The 17,078-nt window shown below is 33.6% G+C and overlaps 2 protein-coding genes across 2 annotated transcripts; both read left to right on the top strand.

Moving 5' to 3' along the window:
* The first annotated feature begins 335 nt into the window (after window positions 1–335).
* LOC117686210 (uncharacterized) lies at window positions 336–8,912 on the top strand. Its single transcript, XM_066080615.1, has 10 exons — window positions 336–557; window positions 1,155–1,409; window positions 1,653–1,753; window positions 2,456–2,723; window positions 3,033–3,148; window positions 5,496–5,661; window positions 5,795–6,078; window positions 6,420–6,615; window positions 6,910–7,253; window positions 7,433–8,912. Exons 1-10 carry the CDS (start codon window positions 449–451, stop codon window positions 8,093–8,095), a joined length of 2,502 nt encoding a protein of 833 aa, XP_065936687.1. The 5' UTR covers window positions 336–448; the 3' UTR covers window positions 8,096–8,912.
* A 2,953-nt stretch (window positions 8,913–11,865) lies between these two features.
* LOC105331391 (kappa-type opioid receptor-like) lies at window positions 11,866–12,882 on the top strand. The gene has a single exon (XM_011433536.3). The coding sequence runs from the start codon at window positions 11,866–11,868 to the stop codon at window positions 12,880–12,882; it is 1,017 nt and encodes a 338-aa protein (XP_011431838.3).
* The last annotated feature ends 4,196 nt before the right edge of the window (window positions 12,883–17,078 follow it).

The following is a 17,078-nucleotide window of genomic DNA, read 5'->3' as shown; positions in this document are numbered from 1 at the left end:
TTGGTCGTGGTGTACTTATAAAGCATTGCAAAATCAACTCATCATTTAATTAACTTTTACTATCAAAATACTGATAATTTATTTTATGAATAAAATGTACTACATAAATTACTTGTTTAATTTTTATTGGGCAATATTCACTTGACATGTACTAACAACATATTTATGATAAAACCTACCAGGTAAATGGATGTTAGTTTAAATCAAGTTAATATATATGTATGTAACTGTTTAAAATTTGTTAACAATGTTGACTAAATTACACTTATTCAGTAGTTGTAGTAAAAATATAGATCTAGTTATAGATTTTTGGTTGTAAAACTGATTTTCTTAATTTTGACAGTTTCTTGGTTCTCAACCATCATCACAATCCTCATCTTGGAGTGAAGAAAATAACAACACTCTAGATATTTTCAATAAGGCTGTAACTTTGCTTGGACATGGGAAGATGAGCCCACTTAAATTCAAAGTACATCAGAGGCTGGACAGCCTTAAGCCCTCCACTACAAGATTGCTTAAGAGAAAAGCCACAGAAGCAGTCAATTTAGTTCTTGAGAGTATGTTTTATTTCTTTTTTGTAACACAGTTAGTTATATAATGCTCTATTAAGACTCTCTCTCTCCCCCTCTCTCTCTCTATCTCTCTCTCCCGCAGACTCTAATAGGACTATCTCTCTCTCTCTCACTGACTCAGACTGTTTGTCTTTCTCTTATTGGCTCAGACTCTCTTTCTCTCTCTATCTCTCTCTCTCTCTCATATATTTTAACTTTGAACTGATTTATATAATATCCTATCTCTCTGTGAATCAAGATTCTCTTTCTCATATTTATTTTAACTGATTCATATAATATCCTATCTCTCTGTGAATCAAGATTATCTCTCTCTCTCTCTCTCTCTCTCTCTCTCTCTCTCTCTCTTTACCTCTCTCTGAAATAGTAGTAGTATCTCTCTATCTTATGGTGACTTTAGATCTGTCTTTCTTTGTCTCTTTTTCTTTCTCTCAAAATTTTTATTCATTTATATATAAAATCCATACTAGTAGTAGTACATGTATATCTATATTTTACAATGACTCGATATTTGTCTCACTGTTTCTCTTTGTCTCTCATATATTATATTTGTGCTCCATATTTACAGTTTTTTTTTTATTTTAGGTATAGCTCCAGGACAGGGAAATGAATTGTTAAAGCTCATTCACGAGCCAGAGCAGCAGCAAGAAACAAGCTCTAGCAAACTTGATCAACTTGTTGTTAAACTGTACTGTGAAAGCACAGACAAGGCTGTTAAGAAACGACTGTTGTCCATGATTGCTTGCTCTCATACAAAAAAACAGCTTCAGCAGATCATTCCCTCAGTCACCATGCATGCTATAAATGAGGCAAGGAAACATGCTGTTGAACATTCTGAAGGTATAGTAATTCACTTTCATCACTTTATGACTTGCACATGTATTGAATGTGTGTGTTATATTCATGCCAATGTGTGCTTTAAGAACATTATAAGTGTAATTCATTATTAGCTAGAATAATGATAAATATTTCTAGATTTTTTAATTCCTTAATTTGATTGCTTCATTTTGTGCCCAAATAACTTGTGAGTAAAAACATGTTGAGAATTAGCTTTGTTAATTACATTTAATCCATTTATTACAGGTGCTGAGGTTCCTAAACAGAAACCAGTATTTCATAAGAAAATTGATCTCATGAAATTGGACCATGCACTGGATTTTATCTTCAATCCAGCATTTCATCAGGTATCTATTAATTGTTTTGTATGTATCATGCAGTTCTTTGCAATTATGTACCTCAATGTAATGATAAATCTGTATCAGTTTATGCAAATTAAGGTTTCACTCATGATTTCACTTTGTGTATGGCAGCTTTCTGTGTCTGCAAAAATAACCATGATTCTCTCTAACCAAAACCATTGGCAAAATGATTAATTAATATATTCATTTTAATTGAACTCCTTAAGTGCTATTCAATAAAATATGAAAATATAATTATAACATTTATTTCAATTATAATAATTCAGATCATGAACGATGATCAAATAAATGTACTATAAACCAAGTATTATATCCTTGTGTGATAAATATTCCTGAGTTCCAATGATTGCATAAAGTGGTATGTTACCATTTAAACAAGTTTAAACTTTTATTAATATATACTTATTAGAATACAGTTACCGGCCAAACATGCCTGTGAAAAAAATGTGACTACTTGTTTGCGGGGATTAAAGAGGTCATTTCCCCCCCCCCCCAAAAAAAAATGATGGGGATAATAATTGGTTTACAGTAATTAAACAATAAAACATGTGCAATTGTAATTTTTGCAATTTCATTTATGCATGAACTCATAATACTTTAAATTGTGTAATTAAATATTGATATTACATGTGTAGCAGAGCAAAAAAGTGCAAGACCTAACTAGTATATATAACTTATATTAAACAGGTTTCCTCTGTTGGTACTAAAGAGATGAGACTAGAGGATAGCAGCATTGTGTCCATTCCAGAGGTGGTCAGAACAGTCTGGCACTCAACTTTGATCAAACTCTATCTGGCATATTGTGAGGAGACAGAGTTTATTCCTCTGTCTAGGTCTACATTGTTCCATATTCTTCAAGTTTGTCCTGCTTCAAGGCGCACAAATCTGAAGGGTCTGGACAATATAACAGCAGATGGAGAGAGCTCATATGATGTGCTTCTATCAGTAGTTGCAGGTTTGTAAAGTTTATTTTTCATGAAAGACAATACGTGTATATAGATTAAATTGCTAAATTCTCCTCAGCTCCCTGTAGAATTTATACCATAGTTCTTTGATATTGACTTTTTACACTTACGGTATGTGATGGAAATGTCACCAATCAAGGGAATGCTAAATTAATGCACATGTATCTGTACCAAATTCTCATAACCAAAAGCGTGTTTCAAACAGTAAAGACATTCATATCTTCTACTCTTACGGTGATTATCGGTAATATAATTACATTACAACATGTATTATGACTTCATTATGTACTGTATTGTAGATGTGGAAAAGTACATAACAGATGGATTATTGCTAATGGAACTGAAGGAATGCAAAGAATCCTTGGCATCCAGTAGAATTTATATGAAAACAGATTTTAAAATGCATTTGAAACAGGTATTTAATTGCAATGTATTAAAATAAATGTTTTATTGCTGTCATATTCAATATGACTGTTACACTTTATCAATGTAAAATTAAGTGGCAAGTTTAAATGGGACTTTTTTAAATAAAATATAATATCAGATTTGATCCATTTTTAGCTCACCTGAGCTGAAAGCTCAAGTGAGCTATTCTGATCACATTTTGTCTGTCGTCTGTCTGTCCGTCTGTCCGTCCATCCGTCCGTAAACTTTTCACATTTTCAACATCTTCTCAAGAACTACTAGGCCAATTTCAACCAAACTTGGCACAAATCATCCTTAGGCAAAGGGGATTCAAAGTTGTGAAAATTAAGGGCCATACCCGTTTTCAAGGGGAGATAATTAGAAATTAATGAAAAATCTTCTTCTCAAGAACCAGAAAGCCAGGAAAGCTGAAACTTGTGTGGAAGCATCCTCAGGTAGTGTAAATTCAAAGTTGTGAAATTCATGACCCCCGGGGGTAGGGTGGGGCCACAATGGGGGGTCGAAGTTTTACATAGGTATATATAGAGTAAATCTTTAAAAATCTTCTTCTCAGAAACTAAACAGCCAGGAAAGCTGAAACTTGTGTGGAAGCATCCTCAGGTAATGTTGATTCAAAGTTGTGAAATTCATGACCCCCGGGGGTAGGGTGGGGCCACAATGGAGGGGTCGAAGTTTTACATAGGAATATATAGAGTAAATCTTTAAAAATCATCTGCTCAGAAACTAAACAGCCAGGAAAGCTGAAACTTGTGTGGAAGCATCCTCAGGTAGTGTAGATTCAAAGTTGTGAAAATCATGATCCCTGGGGGTAGGGTGAGGCCACATTGGGGGGGGGGGTGTTAAAATTTTACATAGAAATATATAGAGTAAATCTTTGAAAATCTTCTTCTCAGAAACTAATCAGCCAGGAAAGCTGAAACTTGTGTGGAAGCATCCTCAGGTAGTGTAAATTCAAAGTTGTGAAATTCATGACCCCCGGGGTAGGGTGGGGCCACAATGGGGGGGTCGAAGTTTTACATAGGAATATATAGAGTAAATCTTTAAAAATCATCTGCTCAGAAACTAAACAGCCAGGAAAGCTGAAACTTGTGTGGAAGCATCCTCAGGTAGTGTAGATTCAAAGTTGTGAAAATCATGATCCCTGGGGGTAGGGTGAGGCCACATTGGGGGGGGTGTTAAAATTTTACATAGAAATATATAGAGTAAATCTTTGAAAATCTTCTTCTCAGAAACTAATCAGCAAGATGATTCTTTATCATTGTTAAAACTTTGGCTCCAGGACAATTCTTCGGCCTCACAAGAAGGTTCAGAGTTTGATGTAGCTAAATATCCCATATATAAACAATTGTAAAGGATCTTTTTGAGAACTGCAATACTCAACATTTGATATGACTATAGAATTGAAGCAGGCAGCTATTTTTTCATTAGAATCTTTTTGTATTACTGTATTGAGTTATTGCCCTTGATTTATTGATTCTTGATTATTTTAATTAATGCATCCACTGTTAACCAATTATTGTGATGAATATTTTTATACAATAATAAATATTCAATGTATATAAGTTGTTCTGCATAAGAAGTTTTGGGTAAGGCCAGATTATTTTGTTTATTTTTGATTTCCAATTTTTAGATACTATGAATTATTTTAGGTTGGCACATATATAGGGACAGTGTCTATTGCATTTCGATGAGCGACTGTTTGGGGTTAAACTTGAACAGGCATGGATAGATTGAGTGTGTGAACATCCTTGTTCTATCTAATCTACGTGTTTTCTAACCTTCGATACAAAGTGTGCGGTCATTCCTGCCCTGTATCGCATTAATACAAGTGTGCAGTCTGCTTGTATTGGTGGTGGTAGCGGCGGAGCACTAATGTATGGTCATCCATGCTGGTGTTCAGGCCTTTCTAGCGCAAGTGTGCGGCACTCCCTGCTTGCGTTAGGTTGAGCTGTTGGTGCAAGTGTGCGGTCATCCCTGCTTGCGTAAACGTTGGTACCTGTTGAGTTGCGTAGGTGTGCGGTCATCCCTGCCTGCATAACTTTGAGTCCCTATATATGTGCAGGAGCGGTGATTAAAGTCTGCTCTTGTAAATATTGGCAGCAATCAGGGCTATCCGAGTTCCAAGGGCGAAAATGGATTTTATTTATACAGGATCTACATGTATTATTGTACATTGTCCAGATTGTTTGTTTTATGACTCCATGTAGCTGACTTTATCATACCTATTGTTCCTCAGGTGAGCGATGTGGCCCATGGGCCTCTTGTTGTTATTCATAATGGACTTGCTTTACTGAGGTAATTTAATTAAATCAATTATTTTTTCTCTTTCAATGCAGACTGACCACTGTAGTGATCATTGCATTAACCATGCTCTAAGTGATCCGCTTGACATTCAGTTCCAGCAAGCATGTACTGACCACCAACATAATGTTGGTTGCGACCGCTGCCAATTACTTCCAAAAGCAGTTTTAAATTTGAAGGAAATCCTGAGCAATCTCGCAGGTAATTTGCTATTAATGAATAATTCTTATCAATTTGATAAGATTTGAAAGTGAAACATGGCACTGAGTGTATACTAAAAATATTGATTTTTTTTCGATTAAGTTTGATTTTAAAATAATGATTAATTTGACAGATCTTTCCCCCAACACCAGAGAAGAATTGTTTATGGATATTGATGCAGCGGTAACAAAGATTCTTCAATGGAAAAGCCACATAATTAGAACTATCAATCAGGATACTGCTAGGACACACACACTGAAAGATCTCCAGCCTGGTGATATTCTTATTATTATGGACTGGGCCATGAAATTCTTACCAATTACATTTAGAGAAAAACAGAGCGACTGGTATGGCCAGAAGGGCATAAATTGGCACGTGTCTGTGTGCATTTACAAGGATGAAAACTCAAATTTAAAGGTGAGATTAGTGAGAACAATTTAATGTGGTAATTCTATGGCTATAGGATCTCTCATAATTTTTGATGGATTAAATGATATTGTTTGACAATAAGTTGTATTTTTACTTTCCAAGCAGCCTTGCCAATGGGTTAATAAGCATGCACACACAATCAGTTCAATCTGAATAAAAGTCATGTACAATGTACATTTGCAAATCAATATAAAATGACTTACAGTGTAGTGATGCATTATGAAATCATGCATGCAGCATAAAAATACACATTGTTATATAAAGAATTTTAGGTCTACTTAATCTTTTAATGCATTACAAACTCATGTTAAGTTTTTTTTGTTTTTTAGCATAGAACATTCGCTCACATGTTGGATGGAGTGCGTCAAGACTGGTTAGCGGTTGCCTGTCTTTTGGAAGACACACTTCATCATGTGAAACTGCAACTTCCCAGTACAACAAGGGCATTTATTCGGAGTGATAATGCCGGGTGCTACCATTGCGGCAATCTATGGCTTGCCATACCAGGCATCAGTAGGCGCACTGGTAAATAATTTTTATTTATCCTCCAAGTCATATATTAAAAATATATATGCATTGGTAACCTAATAACTGACACAGCAAATGGATTAAGTATAGTAAATGCTTTGTAGATGAATTAATTTTATGAGTAAGACAGGCAGAAAGAGAGAGAGAGAGAGAGAGAGAGAGAGAGAGAGAGAGAGAGAGAGAGAGAGAGAGAGACCTTTATTGAAGCAAGCCATCATGCAGTCAAAAGTTTACGTTCTTTACCATGAATACTATATATATATATTTATTTATATATATAATTCATTTCAGGAGTGTTCATAGACCGCTACGATTACAGTGAGGCCCAAAGTGGGAAGTCCTATTGTGATGCTAAAATAGCCCACATGAGAGGGAAGTTTAGCAAAGTTGTCGCATCAGGATATAACATCCTTACAGCAGCCAACATGAAGTCTGCCATAGACCTGTATGAAGGAACAACTGGATGTCAAGCAGCACATGTTAAGCTCCAGGGATTTCCTCCTTCTACAGCTAAGTGCCCAATAAAGGGCATAACCAAGATTTCAAATGTCAAGTTTGAACCAAAGCATCTAACAACTTGGAGGGCCTTCAATATTGGCATAGGCAAGCAGTTGCCTATTGAACATGAAAACAATGTAAGTGTAACAATGTATGTGCAGCACTAAGCACACAGACTGTTTTATTACAGTACACTGAAATGTTTAGCTTTAGAAGTCAAACCAGTTCAACTACTCTTACAGTTTTAATTAATGCAATTCAAACATTAAGGAAATCTTTCAAATACATGACTAACCACTGCATGTTTTAATTATAGGACCTGGCAGAATTTGAAATTATATCTGATTTTGTTTTGAAATCTGGATCAGTTGGGCACATTCAAAACCCCAAAGAGAGCAATGATGTTGTTGATTCTTCAGATGATCATGCTTTTAATTGTCCTGAAGCAGGATGTACCCAGATCTTCACAAGATACAGCGACATGCAAAACCATTGCTTAATTGGCAATCACACTTACCAGCTCCAAGCAAGGTCATCTTATGATGATATAAAAATGAGATGGATGGATGCATGTTGTACACTATCAGAAGATACTCTGAAATATTCTAAAACCGGAGAAGGGGTCACTGAGCAAGTGTGTGTGCAGTCTGATATGGGTTGGGCTTTGAAAAAAGAGAGAAAAAGTGCTAGATTCTCAGATGACTTGAAATCATATCTTAGTGATATATTCTTGCAAGGAGAAAGTAGTGGAGCAAAGGTACATCCATCAGTTGTCGCTAAAAACATGAGAGTTGCTAAAAATGAAAATGGAGAAAAAAGATTCAGTGCAAACCAATATCTGGCTGTTGGTCAAATCTCATCTTTTTTTTCAAGACTTTCTGCATTGAAAAAAACATCCTCCACAGATATCAGTGATGATGATTTGGATGCAGTTCTTTTGAACATTGCTAAGGCCGAAACAGCTGCAGAATTTCAGTAGGATGGACATAATTGACTGAGATAGAAACATTACTCATTTTGTGACAAGGACTGAAATTGTTTGATACATACATGTATATAACTTATGCAAAGTGTTTTTATTGTGACAATATCTGTAGATTTTAAAAGAAAGCTGGGTGGTTAACACATTACTCATCAGCTCTTAGTAACCTTTAATTTTTAGATATGACGTGCTAAGCTAAAGAAAATCATTAAATTTCAGCTGGTGAACGTCAGTTTTTTTTTTATATCTTTATAAAGAGCTCTGCCCTTTAAGAATACCAGTGAATACTATCTTACAATGACCTAAACCGTCCAGCCCTGTTAATTCATTCTTGTTTTATGATAACATGGTATCATTTCAATTGAATTGATGTACAAGATTGTGTGTAATGGGATGAGGGGTGAGCAAAACTCCATTTTTAACGAATAATCTACATGAACAGTCTCTTCAGATATTATGTACGATAATAAGTACAATTATTGTCTGATAATAATTGCATCGGTTGAGCAATACACCACTGGGTAGTAATTTAAATACAATGTACATGTAAAATTAATACATAATTGATACTTTGACCAAAAACCATGCTGATATGTTGAACACCATGTATTTTCATATGAATATCATCCTCATAGTTCCTACTTGCTGAAATTCTCCTGAAGAACAATTAAATATGGAAGCTCAATTTAATTTGTTTTTCATATTTTCTTTAATAGGATTAAATAGCTCAATCACAGGTATAATAATATAATTAAATTCATGTCAAACAAAAAATGTACATAGGTTATTAAAAAAAATACTGTGCCTTATGGATTAGATAAGTGTTTCTCATTAATTGCAAATTATTTCAAGAAATATATAAAAATGAACAGAAAATCTTGTAAGACAATTGCTCTGCATGATTTAGTGATCGATGTGTTCAAAATTTTAATATTTGGCTCATGATTGAAAGCGCCCAAATGTAAGGTATTGAACAGATATCACATTCTTACCATCACCTGCACATCAATTACCTATTGGTCTACTCAGGTGTGCTAAGTTAAACAAATTGTTCAAATGTCAAAAAACAGACAGTAAATGGTCTGACAAACCACTGGTAGTTAAAGAAAATGAAAAAAGGGCAATTTAGCAAAATTCACATTTTCGCGATTCTATTATATCATGATATTAGAGGTATTGTGACATAGTATTGATACATTTCCCTAAGAAAATATTATGCATAATTTAAAACAAATGACCTTGAACTTGCCTAAATGACCCTGGGTCAAGATGATGACACACATTCAGATCTTTTGCAATCTTTGACAAATTGTATGAAGTGAAAACTCCCCCAGTTTCTATTCACTGGACACAAATAATGCACTTTTTCTTCAAGTGACCTTGAACTTATCTAAATGACCTTGAGTCAAGGTCTTGTCACATCTCGGGCCATCAACAGTTTTTGTGTGATATAGAAATTCCTAATCATCATGTTACTCCAAAAGAAATATATGGATCAGACACTTTTTATTTAAGTGACCTTGAACTTGTCCACATGACCTTGGGTCAAGGACACAACACAACCTTGTTTCCTACAAATATTATAATTGGTGGAAAAAAAAATCGTTTCATAACATTTATCTGATTTATGCAGTAACACTTCTTAAAATTGTGTTCTTAGAGGGACTTGTTTGTATTTTCAGTATAAAAACAACCATTTTTTGTTGCCTAGCAACGGGCATATAAAAGAAAGAGCCCATGGAAATAAAAGTAGATATAATTATTTCATCTCCTATATATTCATTTTGAATATGCTTACCATGCATATTTATCTGACTTTTTTTGCTTTACTAAATTAAAACTGACTAAAAACTGCTTAAAACGCTGATTCAGCAAAATTTAAAAATGACCTATCTTTTGAGGATCGGTAGAAATAAATTCCTTTATCTTTTTAATCTATTTTGGTGATGATTATAGTATATAATATAATGTCTTTAAGATATCAGATTTTGTTTAATCAAATTGATTCTTAAAGATTAAATTTTAACATCTGAAATGGTGATAGTATACCAAAACCATAGAGCAAATTCAGCTCCGTTGCTAAGGGAACTATCTTTAACTGATTTCCATAGTAACGTTTCATGAATTTAATTTTTATTTTACATACACTATATTTGGACCATAAAAAACCAGTAGGTGAAATATCATCATAATCTGAGAACCTACATGTATCACCTTTTGTCTGAATTTAATATGGACTGGTACTTAATCAGCAATTATTCAGCGTATAACATTTTCTGATCAGCCGACTGAGCGTCTATAATAAAAAGGGATCCAATACACCCAGGTGGCAGCAATCAATCAGAACGAGGAATCGTAATTAATTAAATGGGCGTTAATCATCTCTGAATTAATGCTTACTTTTACCACTTATAAGTGAAAATTATTATTTCTCAGATTGCTAATAAATTAAACCAGCGTCAGTTGCTTGTTGATTATGATTAATAGAACCAAGTGTGATAGATTGACGGTGAAGTCGTCGATGTGAAATATTATATTAACTCTCTTTTCAACGTCAAATGAAACGTATAGCTTTTAACACAGATAGTCTGTACACCCAGGTTCCCAGAACAAATCATTTACACCCGTATATGGTATTTACAACACTTATTTGATAAATGTTATCTCATATCGGATGCAGACTTTTCACTACGAAAGGTACACGTTCACAAATAGATTACTCTTTAGCGAAATTAGTTTCGATTGCATTTCAATAAAAAAAAATCAATCTCTCATTTATATGTTTATGTATCGAATGATTTTAAAAAAAAAGCATCTAAAAGCCCATGTTATGATATAAAATTGCTTTTGACACGATCAGTGTTCTCCGCTCTATTTTATAGAAATCAGCAAACAAACAACTAGCTTTTTATTTGGCCAGTCATCAATGGCCCAATTTAAAAGAAATTGACTATTAAAGTTCAAAGTTTTAGTTAATAATCCATCAATGTTATAATGACAATAATGCTTTCAACGTTCATATTCATTTTGTTTTTCAAAATCGCAAGAATACTATAAAATCTAATTCTGAACAACCAGCTATCTGTTACCGATAATTTTTTAACAGTTCTGTTTCGTCTTAAAATTTGTTGTTGTTTTTTAATTTCGCATTAACGGAGCAATCTTAATTTCAATTTCAATACATTTTCCAAACAATTATACAAAACAAACTTTTCAATGTAATCATTAAAAACAATCGCTTATTGATATGCATTTTCTACATATTATCAACATATTCCTTCGTAGAGCTGAAATTATTACAAATTAGCAGTTAGATTATAATGCATATTATAACACTGAAAAAAAATTTACTGGCCCCAGGTATAATATACCAACCACCAAAACGTATGGTTTAGAATTACCATGATAATAACATCCATGTATAAAGTGAAACATGTACAGGTATATAAGGTCTGATTAAAAGAAATGAGTTAAAATATTCTTGATGATTTTTTTTAATAAAATAAAGATTAATTCTTTGAATATTTTCTTTTTCGTTTTGTTCTGTAACGTTTCGATCACATCGTTTATACTATGTGTACATGTTTGCACATACTTTCAATGAAGAAAATACCGGAACATGCTTTAGAATCCTTGACAACTACCTGTAAACTCGAAATTGCCTCCGCGAATAACACGCCCAGCTCACACTCAGAAGAGTATATATTTACTGATTGTCATCCTTACGGCTGTAGTTTAATGTCAAGCAATTGCTACTGATTGCAGAGATGGCCAACTCCTCTGAGAACGGAACAGGCGACCACCTCTATGCCTACGACTATGAATCCGAGTACGGGTATTTCGCGTCTGATTATACCTGGCCGTGTTCAGACGGGTTCCCGTATCTATGCCCTGTATCCATCTCTGCAATCTGCATTGCAGTGATAGGAATTCTGGGTAATTTGGCCGTAATCGTGTCGCTGATTAGAGGAAAGCTGTACAAGAAGACATCCCATATGTCTATCCTGGTCCTAGCGATCACAGACATCATGTGTCTGGTCGTATTCACCATACGGGAGTTTATCTACTTCCCTAACGAGTTCTACTTCATGAAGAAAGGAGTTTTTTCGGCGGAATTATGTGTGATCATTTTTGTCTTGAATAACACTCCCTATCTGAGCTCCTGTTGGAACATCATGTATTTGGCCTACGAGAGGTATGTGTTGGTCACCAATCCGTTTGTTTATATGGATAAACATACACCGAAAACCGTGGTCATCCGGGCGGTTATAACTTTCGTCATTGTGGCCATCGTCAACCTGGCGTACGCCATCATCATGACGGACCTCTCTCAATGCCCAGATTTCATCTTGATTCCGACATATTACGGGTTTATAACGGTCCCCATCATTGGGATCTCGTTCATTACTTTGATATTTTTCCATTGCTCTAAAGTATACAAGTTAAAGAAACTGTCTACCGTTGAGGGCAGACATACAAAGAGCACCAAACAGTTCCCGCACATGACCAAGATCGTCTACATCATTGTCATTACGTTCATTCTGTCACAGATCCCTTACCTTATCTTTGACGTGGTATCTATTTTTGAATCGTTTGATAACAATATCTGGCCGATGGAATACTATGACGTCATTCTCAATATCGGCATCGTTGCATTTCTTGTAAACTATGCCAGTAACCCGTTCATTTACTGGATAACACCGCTCAGCTGCGCATGCAAACGCAGCTCAACCAAAAATCCACCACAATCCAGTATGAATACAAAGAGCGAGACAGTTCCTTAGACACCAATGTTGTTCATACTACCTTTTGGAACAGCGAACTTGACTCAGACGGTACTAATGTTGTGTAAACAAAAAAAAATTGAATATTATGTACGGTATTGTTTTTGTTCTCACTGTAGAACACAAGATGGATAGCTTTGATAATTGTTATAATGTCATACGTAGAGTATTTTATGTGCGTCCTATTATGCTATAGTTGTATGTCTTATGTAATTTTCTCATTTTTTCTGATGTATCAATCTAGGTTCAGATGTTCCTTATTGCAAGCTCTACATAATAGGCACAAAACTATGACTTGTAAAAGAAATTTATTGACCTACAGTAACTAAAAATTAAATAAAGATAATGATGATATACACAAGTATATACAATCAAATGATAAAAAAGTACAATATCAGTTTCCTTGCGGTAATCTAACAGAGGTTCAAATACAATGAATTTCTACAATGTAACTATATTTACTTTTATATACTTATTCTAAAAAAAAGAAGAAATTCATGTAAAACAAAACTGACACTTCATTGAATGTTATACTTTTGGAGGGGTGGGATGGTATAGTCTGTTGTAATTTGGCACTCAACCTACTCACTCATCAACAGTTTTTGAACTGCCACTCGACACGCCCACGCAAGCACGCACACCTGTGTTCAGTAACTTTTATAAATGTATTTATTCAACTAAAAAAAACATTTTTTTTTATTGAAACGAGTTTGATTAATTGATATAATTGTGATCATTTGTTGTGCCATGTTGATAGTAATGTCTTTTCAAAAACTAAAACGGAGTAAATAGAATTGGGATGGCATGATTGGACTTTTAACGATGTGACAGAAGAATGATTTTCTTAATTTGTTCTATTCAAAACGATCCCAGAAAGGTTTTTCCTATTAGAATGAAAACGATTGGTGATATAGAATAAGTATGTTGAGTCAATAGACAATCACCTAAACATAATGGTGATTTTAAGTTAAGGATTTTAAGAATATGATATATAAATATATATTATTCATCCAACATTATGGTAGTTTTGCGGTGTTAAAAAAGCACATCAAATTCTTCTTCTTTTTTTGTAATTATGTTTTGTGGATACAGAGCAAGTGTTTGCCATCAAATATATTCATTGTTTACAATTTACTATAATTAATTGTCTCGTGCTTAGAATTATTAAATTCGTGTATGTTTTGTTTTACATGTGTTTTTTCTGATAGTATTCACCTAGTTTAATGAATACAACAAAAAATCAGTAAACAATAGTAATTGAATTTGAAACTGTAGCCAAAAAAAAAAAAACGAAGAGAGAGAGAGAGAGAGAAAACGAGTAATATAAGAAATGAGGGGTGAGTTTTAATTGGTTTTATGATTTCAATTCAAAAAGTAACGATAGTTGCAAAACAAACTATCACCCTTCCCTTAAATTTATTGTTAAAAGCAAATAATTACTCTTAATAAAAGTATCTTGAAATCATCGACGACTATATACCTATTTTAACTATGAAAATATCAACGGATACTAAACAAAAACCCACAAAAGAAGAAGTGTTACTCAATTTTCAAAGTGACAGACGCTGCTTATCAACATATATATCTTAATTACAAATAAAAAACAAACATCCAAAAGTGCTTATGATAAATCGCCTCTATATGAAAGATCTCTACCATCAGCCGTCACAAGTACACAACACCAATAACGCGTAATAAAACAGACAGATATTTACAACACCAATAACGCGTATTAAAACAGACAGATGTTTACAACACCAATAACGCGTATTAAAACACACAGATATTTACAACACCAATAATGCGTAATAAAACAGACAGATATTTACAACACCAATAACGCGTAATAAAACAGACAGATATTTACAACACCAATAACGCGTATTAAAACAGACAGATGTTTACAACACCAATAACGCGTATTAAAACACACAGATATTTACAACACCAATAACGCGTATTAAAACAGACAGATATTTACAACACCAATAACGCGTATTATAACAGACAGATATTTACAACACCAATAACGCGTATTAAAACAGACAGATATTTACAACACCAATAACGCGTAATAAAACAGACAGATATTTACAACACCAATAACGCGTATTAAAACAGACAGATATTTACAACACCAATAACGCGTATTAAAACAGACAGATATTTACAACACCAATAACGCGTATTAAAACAGACAGATATTTACAACACCAATAACGCGTAATAAAACAGACAGATATTTACAACACCAATAACGCGTATTATAACAGACAGATATTTACAACAACAATAACGCGTATTAAAACAGACAGATATTTACAACACCAATAACGCGTATTATAACAGACAGATATTTACAACACCAATAACGCGTAATAAAACAGACAGATATTTACAACACCAATAACGCGTATTAAAACAGACAGATATTTACAACACCAATAACGCGTATTTAAACAGACAGATATTTACAACACCAATAACGCGTATTATAACAGACAGATATTTACAACACCAATAACGCGTATTAAAACAGACAGATATTTACAACACCAATAACGCGTATTTAAACAGACAGATATTTACAACACCAATAACGCGTATTATAACAGACAGATATTTACAACACCAATAACGCGTATTAAAACAGACAGATATTTACAACACCAATAACGCGTATTAAAACAGACAGATATTTACAACACCAATAACGCGTATTAAAACAGACAGATATTTACAACACCAATAACGCGTAATAAAACAGACAGATATTTACAACACCAATAACGCGTATTAAAACAGACAGATATTTACAACAACAATAACGCGTATTAAAACAGACAGATATTTACAACACCAATAACGCGTATTATAACAGACAGATATTTACAACACCAATAACGCGTAATAAAACAGACAGATATTTACAACAACAATAACGCGTATTAAAACAGACAGATATTTACAACACCAATAACGCGTATTAAAACAGACAGATATTTACAACACCAATAACGCGTATTAAAACAGACAGATATTTACAACACCAATAACGCGTATTTAAACAGACAGATATTTACAACACCAATAACGCGTATTAAAACAGACAGATATTTACAACACCAATAACGCGTAATAAAACAGACAGATATTTTCAACACCAATAACGCGTAATAAAACAGACAGATATTTACAACACCAATAACGCGTAATAAAACAGACAGATATTTACAACACCAATAACGCGTAATAAAACAGACAGATATTTACAACACCAATAACGCGTATTAAAACAGACAGATATTTACAACACCAATAACGCGTATTAAAACAGACAGATATTTACAACAACAATAACGCGTATTGAAACAGACAGATATTTACAACAACAATAACGCGTATTGAAACAGACAGATATTTACAACACCAATAACGCGTATTAAAACAGACAGATATTTACAACACCAATAACGCGTATTAAAACAGACAGATATTTACAACACCAATAACGCGTATTAAAACAGACAGATATTTACAACACCAATAACGCGTATTAAAACAGACAGATATTTACAACAACAATAACGCGTATTAAAACAGACAGATATTTACAACACCAATAACGCGTATTAAAACAGACAGATATTTACAACACCAATAACGCGTATTAAAACAGACAGATATTTACAACAACAATAACGCGTATTGAAACAGACAGATATTTACAACAACAATAACGCGTATTGAAACAGACAGATATTTACAACACCAATAACGCGTATTAAAACAGACAGATATTTACAACACCAATAACGCGTATTAAAACAGACAGATATTTACAACACCAATAACGCGTATTAAAACAGACAGATATTTACAACACCAATAACGCGTATTATAACAGACAGATATTTACAACACCAATAACGCGTATTAAAACAGACAGATATTTACAACACCAATAACGCGTATTAAAACAGACAGATATTTACAACACCAATAACGCGTATTAAAACAGACAGATATTTACAACACCAATAACGCGTAATAAAACAGACAGATATTTACAGTCTTAGCCGCTAAAGTTTCACAATTATTGTTAAAAATTACTGTTTGATGAAACATGTGCCAATGCAAGAAATTTGAAAAATATCTGGTTAAACGATCTTAAAAGCACAGTCTTCACTCAACTT

The sequence above is a fragment of the Magallana gigas genome, chromosome 1 (genome assembly GCF_963853765.1).
Source record: "Magallana gigas chromosome 1, xbMagGiga1.1, whole genome shotgun sequence".
Lineage (NCBI taxonomy): Eukaryota > Metazoa > Mollusca > Bivalvia > Ostreida > Ostreidae > Magallana > Magallana gigas.
The sequence above is the reverse complement of the archived record's forward strand: the minus strand, read 5'-3'. Positions and strand labels throughout refer to the sequence as shown.

Excerpts from the sequence above, each read along its gene's own strand:
- LOC105331391 (XM_011433536.3), top strand. The coding sequence starts at position 11,866 with ATGGCCAACTCCTCTGAGAACGGAACAGGCGACCACCTCTATGCCTAC.
- LOC117686210 (XM_066080615.1), top strand. The coding sequence starts at position 449 with ATGAGCCCACTTAAATTCAAAGTACATCAGAGGCTGGACAGCCTTAAG. Across the intron at positions 1,754-2,455 it reads TCAATCCAGCATTTCATCAG|GTTTCCTCTGTTGGTACTAA; the intron begins GTATCTATTAAT and ends TATATTAAACAG. Across the intron at positions 3,149-5,495 it reads TTAAAATGCATTTGAAACAG|ACTGACCACTGTAGTGATCA; the intron begins GTATTTAATTGC and ends CTTTCAATGCAG.